The sequence below is a fragment of the Austrofundulus limnaeus genome, unplaced genomic scaffold, assembly GCF_001266775.1.
Source record: "Austrofundulus limnaeus strain Quisiro unplaced genomic scaffold, Austrofundulus_limnaeus-1.0 Scaffold71, whole genome shotgun sequence".
NCBI lineage: Eukaryota > Metazoa > Chordata > Actinopteri > Cyprinodontiformes > Rivulidae > Austrofundulus > Austrofundulus limnaeus.
The window spans coordinates 659,483-668,939 of NW_013952473.1; the positions used below are offsets into that span (position 1 = coordinate 659,483).

At 39.8% G+C, this 9,457-nt stretch overlaps 1 protein-coding gene across 1 annotated transcript in view; it reads right to left on the bottom strand.

Moving 5' to 3' along the window:
- Positions 1-9,457, bottom strand: part of gria1a (glutamate receptor, ionotropic, AMPA 1a) — a gene marked incomplete at its 5' end in the record, with an annotated part of 104,120 nt that overhangs the window by 88,209 nt on the left and 6,454 nt on the right. Inside the window, 1 exon segment of the mRNA XM_014010618.1 lies at positions 6,967-7,151. Coding sequence (XP_013866072.1) covers positions 6,967-7,151 — 185 coding nt within the window.

The following is a 9,457-nucleotide window of genomic DNA, read 5'->3' on the forward strand; positions in this document are numbered from 1 at the left end:
GACAGAAGCCGAAGGAGGTTCTTAAAGAGACAGAGACCAATTTCAAGGCGTTTAGAAGAGGAAGTGGTGAGAAGATAAGTTTATTTTCTATTTAAACATAAAACAGCATTTTAATAACAGCTAAAGGTGACATACTGTAGATACTTTATTATGGTGTAGTATTTAACTATATGCCTGAGAAACACATAATATTGCCCTTTTAACCAAAACACTATCTGCATTTGGATGAGAACTCCAAACTGAGCAGAAAAAGAACTGTTTAGTAAAACATTCATGTATGTGAACAGAGTCCATGTTCACCTTGTGTAGGAAAGACAAACAGTAAATCAGAACAAAAACCACTGGAGTTTTGGAAATCAGACAGCTTTATGACAATGACCAGAACAGATGGCTTCTTCTCCATGAATAGTTTGCTAAGAAAGAGCTGCATCTGAAACCTAAAAAGCCATAATTCTCTGAAAAACCACAATGACTTTTGTCAAAGCTGAACTGAGCTCAGCTCCCTCTCTGATTCATATCTGTGTGAGGTTCTCTCCTGGTGTAGATGTTGTTAACTGTAGGTGTCATCTTGTGTCAGTCAAACCTTGGGGGCTCGTGGCAGTTTTGTGACTTTTATTGCAGTGATGAATATAAATCTACAACCTTCAGTTTGACCCAGACGAGCAGCTTCAGGTGAGCGCAAAGAGAAAATGTCAGGTTTGGGTAGATCACATCAGACAGCCAGGAGCAGTGATTTGTGGTTACTGTAAGAAGATGGCTACCATTTATTTTAAAATGTATCTTACCCTGTTTCAAAGAAATAAATGCCTCTGTGTGTCACCGAAAGTTAAACAACTGGTGAAAAACAGTGAACCAATGAGTGAAGTCAACTTGTAGGAAACAATCTTCAGGTTTCGAAAGATTCGATTTCCTTCCTGTAAGAAGGTTCTCGTTTTAAGTGCATTTTTTGACCCTATTGGATTCAGTTTTCAAAAATGTTCAAAAACGAAGACTCACTGACGCTTTACTGTTTAAAGGGGACCTATTATGCAAAATTCACTTTTTAAAGGTTTTTTTTACTCAACTTTGGGTATGTACTTCTCAAAAAAACAGTCCTAGGACCAAAAAAAATGCACTCAGGGGCATATTTACTGTAAGTAAATGTATTTTAATGTGTATTAACAACAAGTTTTATACTTCTGTCATTTTGTGATGTCACAAGCCGTACGACAACCCACCGGAACCTGCGTTCAGCCCCTTACCTAGCAACCCCCGAGTTGCTACTCCACCTCCTCAGTATAAAAAGGTTGTTGTTATGCAATGTGCAGCTCATTTCACAACAAGCCTCCAATAGGGCAATGGGTAGAGTGTTGGACCAGAGAGCAGGAGACCAGGGTTTGAGACTGGCATGGACACAATATAATTATTTATTTTCATTCATTACGAACACGTTTTCTCATGTACATCTATTGTTTAGCTTATTAAAGCCTTGTTAAAGCCTATTTGTTCGAGTTTCTGAGGTATTTTGACCGCTGCTGCTCCCTGCTCTGGTGACAGCATGCAGAGTGAGCGCAGAGCAGAGGAGGGAGAAAAAAAAAAGAGGATGCGACCACGACTCTGCCTCTGGGTCTCATATATACGGTTGTACAGCGGAGGGCAGAGTTAATGTCAACAGATTTTTTGGAGGGCGTTACCAACAGAGCTCATTAACATAAACAGCTCTTCTGAACRGAAGTCAGAGCAGGCAGAACTAGAAAATGGGAAATTTTATTATCTGAGAATTATTTTGTGCATTAAATTGAATGAACATGGTCTGGATAGCCCACAGACATACCATAAAAATTTCTAGGACCCATAATTGGTCTCCTTTAAACCTTAAAATAATTTCTGCCTCTTTAACTTGTCCATTTGTAACAAATGTAATCAATCTATGAAACAAGTATCCTAAACTAAAACAAAACGTGATAGTTTTATATGCTGTAAACGTAGGTTTTATATCAGCCTTTTACTTCTGGAACACCAAGTAGAGCTGCATGATACTGTCCATCATTTGAGCATCATCATCACAATGTACGTGTGCGCAGTAGTCACAATGAAGGCCCTGCGAAGTAGAAGTCAAATTAAATCAATGTCTTATTTAAGTACTAAACCACTAAACTGTAAGTCATTGCACTAAATGGTGTTATGGCTTTTATTTTGATGGGATGCTTCTACTAACGGAAGCGGGCAGCTTTGTGTCAAAAAAGGCTCAAATGTTCATTTGTTATGAAACTTCTGGGTCAATCATGGCAAAAATATTTTTAGAAGTGTTGTCGGGAAATTCTAGGGCTGTGGAGGAAGATGACAAAAGTTTTAACGAAAAGGAGGAAGTTGAGCAAATTCAATGAGAACTGGAGGCAAATAGGCAAATCGCGGTTAGCATGAATGCTAACATTAAAGCTTGACAAAAACAGAAACAAAGATGGTGGTAAATTCACATCTGCACATAATAGGAGGAAACATACTCGGGTCCCAGCACCATACAAGCAGGCAATAAAAAATAACAAGTATAACTCTTAAATACAGACATAAACATACTTGTTGTATGCACACACATAAAGGTCAAATTGGTACAACTGTCAACAAGATGGCAGGATGACAGCATAACTTAGGGTTATTTAAGCCATCTGACAAGAAGTCCTGTATTTTTTTTTATCCAGTTTTAGATGGCTGATAGCTACATTTCATTGATCATTAGCACATGAATAATTCAAATTTGTTTCATCTGGTCTTTCTGAACAATGGCTGTGAACAAGCCATAACAAGCTAATTAATGTTTTAGGACCTTGATATGAATAGTGGGGGAGCTTATAAGCTCTGAGATCTCCCTGCAGGTTTTAAAACAACATGACCCCAGCAGGAGCAGGAAGGGGAAAAAAAGTAATAAATTCTATTACCAGAAAGGTGTAAAGAACAGTCATGTGGATGCTATTAATTAAAAAAGAAAGTAAAAGAAAGAAAGCAGAATGTGTTGAGTAACAGAGTAAATGAAAATGATCCTGGAGTTCTGCTTGTTTGCGTGCCATGTGCGCCTAATGATGCTGTAGGTCAGAACAGAAGGTGGCATTTGTTATTAATGGTGACACCAGCGTTGGGCGAGTCCTGCGGCCAGGCCTCGAGCAAGGAAAACCAGACGTGTGTGTGTGTGTGTGTGTGTCTGTGTGTGTGTGTGACTCTAAGTAATGCAAAGAATAAAGAACCCCACACATTACCACCACAGTGAGCTGTCAAATGGAAAAGTTTTTGGCTGATGGGAGATTTTAATTATACATGCAAATTTAGAGGAGTCACTCAGAGGTTAGCCTTCAGACCCCCCCCCCACCACACACACACACACCTTTGTCCAAAAATGTTTCTCAGAGGGGCCAAAAAAATCGACATTCTGCTTATATGAGAAACGACCCTCAGGATGCAGCCGGTGACATTATCATTCGACCGTCTGTGTACAGTACGTGAGCGACTCAGGAGTGAGTTTAAAGGGCAGGACATGCTCGTGTGTGCATGAGGGTAGTTAATGTGTGTGTGCATAGGAGGGTGTTCTTGTGTTTGTCATTGTCTGCATATACAGGCAGGACAAGACAGTGCGGCGGCAGGAAGCAGATGTCAGTGATTGATGGTAGCCGTCTGAACGGAGAATTTCTCCAGTTTCATCCTGTAAACTGCTGAAAACTGATGCAATAACCTTAACTTTAGACACATTCCCATCAATAACGTTCATGAGGCAGCTGTGGTCTAAGCTTACAGATATTGTTTCCCTATAGTTTAAAACAAACGAACAAAATGAAAAGAGCACGACAAAAGTTACAGGCTCATTTGAAAGACTGATGCAGCTCATTCTGGGATAGCAGCTATTTATTTGGCCAAACTGTCTTCAGCAGTGGCGCCGCTATTTCCTCTGTGAAAATGATCTGTAAATGGTGTTGTGCTAAAGGACTGGCATCAAACGAAATGTCAAACTGTTCAAGCAGGAGACGTGAAACAAAAGAAGTTTGATGCAGCAGACTGGGGAGTTACTGTTGACTGTGGGGAAAGACAGATAGACAGATAACATAAAGGGAGATGGTTATTTATTTTTTTATTATTTATATAGGTTTTAACTTCTATATGTTCTGAGACATTAAAGCGATTTGAAGCTGAGTTTTTGAATGCCTGCAAAATGGAGGAAAATCCATGTAACTGACAGACAATCCTTATAACCTGACATACAAGGGGCTCAGTGGTCAGTGCTGCAGTCTTGTAATGCTGTATCCAGTGTAAAACAACTGCAGAGTCTTTCATCTGAGTTCGCTCACTGTGGTAATCCTCGCAGAAGAGAGCAGCCAAAAAAAAAAACTTTTAAATTACAAGTGTCAACGATTGATCTCCAGCTGTAACCATACTGGAGCTGCTGGCCAGATACTGTTTTACTCCTGCATATTTTATGTTTAAATAAAATGGAGGAGGCTCCGCCCCCACCTCTCCAAAAAAAAGCTTTACCCATAATTTACAGTACATGTGGTCCGGCTCCGCTCCGATCTGGTCCGACCGCAGCAAATACGCAACGATTATAATCAATGAGAGTGTTTACACTGGCTGCGCACGGCTGCGCAGGGAGGCGGTGAGCGGACGGCGATACGGCAAAATTAGATCCGATCCTATTTCTGCCGGATGCCGGAGCTGCGCCAGAGTCAATTTTTAATGATTACGTCGCACCAACAGGAAAAAGAACGAGCACAACATCCGTATTTTCAAAATAAGACACCATAATTTTGTCGAAATTGCAGCTATATTAATAAATATACGGATATATTTCTACAGAAATGCTGTCAGAATGTATTGTTATGTTTGGGAAGCAGATGGAAACATGTAGCATGAAGCATATGTGTACACACATGATACACATGGATTTTATTTTGAAATCAGAAGTTTCAAAAAGACGACAATGATACATTGATATAAAAAGCCTTTACATCAATGTTTTCAGCTGTGTTTGGAGTTCGTCTTTCACAGAATTCATTATTTTTTTCTCTGACTTTCACATTTACCACTGGATTTAGCGCATGATCTCCTTCCTGCACAAGCTCCCTCCTCTGTGTGTCGCACCGGAGCAGAGCTGAGTGGTGCGGAGGCTGTATAAATTGGGCTGCAAACAAACAGCTGCGAAATGCGCACCGCAGCGCAGCAGAGCCGAGTCGCATGTAGTGTAAATCCGGGGTTAGTGTCCTAATCAGACATGGTCCAACTGTTCCAGATGAGCATCACTGAAAACAGCTACAAGGTTTTATGTAGAACAAGTTYTGAGCATTTTTATATACTTGGCCAGAAAATTCACAGACAATGGAATACTGTATTGGAGAATTTTGCAAATCGGGATGTTTCTGGGATAAAAATAGGATTTTTAAGGCTTTAAAGTTGGGCTCCCATCATAAAATAACAGTAAAATATCAACATTAACATCCAATACTTAAACCTGGCATTTGGATTTGGCATTTTTAACATCTGGACTGTTGTTTTACAGGAGCACTTATAAAAGGATTGCTGTCAAAATCCCAGCTAAACCCTGATCTCTGTAAAATGTCTGAAACTGAAAGTCAAAAAGAACAACACTGAACTTATTTCAGTTTCACATTACATGGTTAGTCCTACAAAAATGTTACACCAATTCTTCAAAAAGTTCACCAGGCTGCCCCAGAAATGTTACAACTACTGTAGTTACTGCTATTAATATTTGCAAATAACTAGCGGTGTCCTGATGGGCTTTTTTTTACAAGTACTCTTAGTTGTTTAAAATGCCCAGACACTCTGAGCCAGTAACAATATCCAGTACCAATTCTGGGATACTGGTACTGATGCTCCTTTAAAGGCCGCCTATTATGAGGGTCTTAGCACAAGTTATGATCCATCTGTGGGCTATACAAAACATGTTCATTTGATTTAATTCACAAACACAATCTCAAAAAATGAAGTTTCACCTTTTCAGTTCTTCCTGTTGTTCAGCTCTCTCCAGAACGTGCTATATGCAGAAGTTGCTGTGGAAACCCCCCTCCCCTATCCCCCCTAATCCGTTTGTTTATGTTAGCTCCGCCCCCTGACATGGTAGAAGTTTCCAAAGTTGAATTATTTTCACAAACTACAGCTTTCTTTGGTAATATTGTTAGAACATTATTGTTAGAACATCAAAGATAAAAATAAAATGAATCCAGGCATCTCTGTTCTCCATGGCTGCTGTAAAAACAGAACAACTATCATCCCATGAGGAAGTGGGCGGAGCTTCACCTCAGGTTGCCTCGTGAGGAGCAGGACTCTGGTTTAGGTTGCTAGATGACTGTTATTGTGACATCAGAATAACGTGCTTTAAGAAATACCATGTTTCCAGATACCTAAAAATACATGTAATAAAAAAACTAAAAAATGGCTGGGTGCATTTTTTTTTTTTTTTTTGGTGTTTGGACTGCTTCTCTAAGCAATGGAGACCCAAAAGTAAGTTTAAAAACACGAAAAAAGTGAGTTTTACATAAAAGGTGCCCTTTAAATGTGTTACAGTTTACATTTCTAGTGTAAAGTCTGTCAGTTCCATGTTTTAGAAATTTATACAAGCTGAAAGAAAAACTTATTTGTCATTTGTTTGTTTTATCTTTCCAACAGTATCATGCTGTGTGTTTGATTTGATCCAGTCAGAGGGGCTGTAGGCCTATAAGGAAGGAGCGCCATTTTGTCATAAATAAAAGAAACGTGTTTTTAAAGTCATGCAATATTTAGGTTCTAACTCAACAATTACTCTGTATTGGTACCAATACTCGTACTCAGTTTGAGAAAAACCTGGTATCTGGAAACCCCTACAAATAACTATTAAATGCTCTAATTGTGCACAATGACACTAGCTGACAATAAGGCTAATACTGACTGAAATTTTGTAACATATCTGTACCATAATCTTCATAAAACCATACCAAATCATTTTCTCTTTACCTTTTCAATGATGCCAGTGAGCCTCTTGGTCTCACAGTCGATGATTATCTGTCCGTCTTTCCCTTTGTCCAGATCCTGGAACACCTTCAGGAAGGAGGCCATCGTCATGGTCTCCACGTTGACTGAAGTCACGAGCCAGTTCTTCTCTGCTGCTGTGTCCAGAACCTTCTGCAGCACGGACAGGCCTGGGCAGGAGAAGACAGATAAAGCATGCAGGTTTCTGGAACAGTACGTGCTCGAATGAGTAAACTACACAACAAAAGTTTGGCAAAAACAACAAGGATTCATGACTACTGGTGTTCCCCGACGAGGAGCAATTGATGAATCTTTAAAGGCAGAGTATGCACAATCCCACGCTTTGCGTAGGTATGTTGCAAGCGGAGAAACAAATTAAAACAACTCGCGGACCAAGCAGAAGCTGYGCAGAGGCCCGTACTACGTCTGATAAGATTATCCATCAGAATCTCCCCCCGTAGTTTCGGTGATAAAACAGAAGAGCGGGACAGTCCATTAGGCACACTGACACTTACAGGTGTGCTTTTCCAACACGTACGCCGCCGGGCTAAATAATCGCCGCTTTTGCACTAACAAATAATCAGCCCAAGCATCATCACCGTCTTCACACACTTACAGACGGCTTTATGTCCTTTAAGCACCAATTACAGGTGGTGCCACTCAATTACACAGTCACCAAGGTGCTGCTGAGGCGCCTGTGCACTGCAGAGAAAAAGAGCAGCCAATGAGCTGGGGGCTTATGCTAAGTCCGGAAATAAAAGGCGATTAGGGAGCACATTGATCTTGAGCTCTGATTTACAGTCTGACTCACTGTTGTTCTTCTTTTGCTGCTGGCAGAGGACCAATCAGATTCCTCTCAGAGCTGGCAGTCAGAGTTGCTCCACAGAGTAAATAAAGCCATTTCACCCACATCAAACTGGCTGCCATTATCCAAATGAATTGTAGTAATTACAAAATTCACAGATGTAAGCCAGCACTTGATGGAGCTTTTTCTGATTTTTGGTTATTAAGCTGGAAAACAGCGTTAAAGCCACCGCGGGGCCACATGTGTGCTACACATCCCCTGTGGTTGGTTCTGATGTTTATGCAGGCACTTCATACGCAAATGCAAACATTTATAACCGGCTTAACCAGAAAAAAAATAACTACAGACAAAAACAAAACAACACAGGTGCCGTAAGACGGAAAATTTCCAAAACGCAGCCCAGCCACATGAAAGATGGCTGCTTGGCCTTATTAAAATGCAGAGCAGCTGCTCTCCAGGCAATTCACGCTGCTTAGCTGACACCAGGTCATTAACCAAAAGGAAAGATGAATGGCGTTTCAGCCTCACGTAAATACGCGGCCGCGACATGTAAATAGATGAGGATGGCGGAAAAATGTGGGGGAATGTCGAGAGGAAGTTTGATGCAGGGGGTTGGTAAAGCTCCTCTGAAAACTGCCATGATGATGCACTTCCTCTTTGGCGGTGCCRTTCTCTGTTCTTTGTTGCTAATGAGAGAATAATTGCAGTTCTCAGTGATGACAGATTTAATAGACGCTGTGAAACTGATGATGGGCATGGGAACATGGGAGATAATGAATTTTGTTGTGAAAAGAAAAAAAAACGCAACGACAAAATGTCAGAGGTGTGGCCGTCTCCAAATGGAGTTAATTTCAGGTGTCGGTAAGCTTTCAGCACCATGGACAGCACCAACATAACCCACTGCTAGAGAGACGTCCTTTCTGTTTTTCTCATTTCTATTAACTTCTTTAGATATTTCCTACAAGCTTTAAAGTTTTCTAGAGTTAGACCAGGGGTTCACAAACTTTTCCATGCCATGGCGCCGCAAACAGCATTAGCTTCTGGCTGGGGAACGCCTGGCAAACCCACAAATAATACTGAAAAAAAGGTAATGTTCTCTTCTTTTTTTTTACATATTTTGATATGTAAAACAAAAATCACATTTTCTCACATTTATGCACTATTCAATAATTATTACATTTGCTTAGCATCAGAATTGTATTAATAAACATGTTTTGAACACTAATATATCCCCACTGACAGACCTACTTTTCAACAAACTATTGATAAAAACAGACTCTTAAAAACATTTCAATAATTTTTTATAAATTATATTTCATAAATGATTGAAAAAAATTATTTGCTTCCATGATAATGATTCAAAAAATTTATTAGATTTTATTTTTGTCTTCCCTCCAGCTTTCTGAGGTCCCCCTAGCACCCCCTGGCAGCCCCTACTTTGAAAAACACTCAACATAGATGTATGAAGATTACGTACCGCAGGGCTGTTCAGCTGCCCAACAGTGGTAGGAGAAAAACGGCACTATGTAAAAGAAAATTATTTTCTTTTGTCATCTAACTTTGTTTATTTTGTTGCAGTAAGTCAGAAAATTAAAATTAATTTAAAATCAATTTTAAATTAAATGAAGTTCTTTTTTTCTAATATGTATGTATGTATGTATGTATGTATGT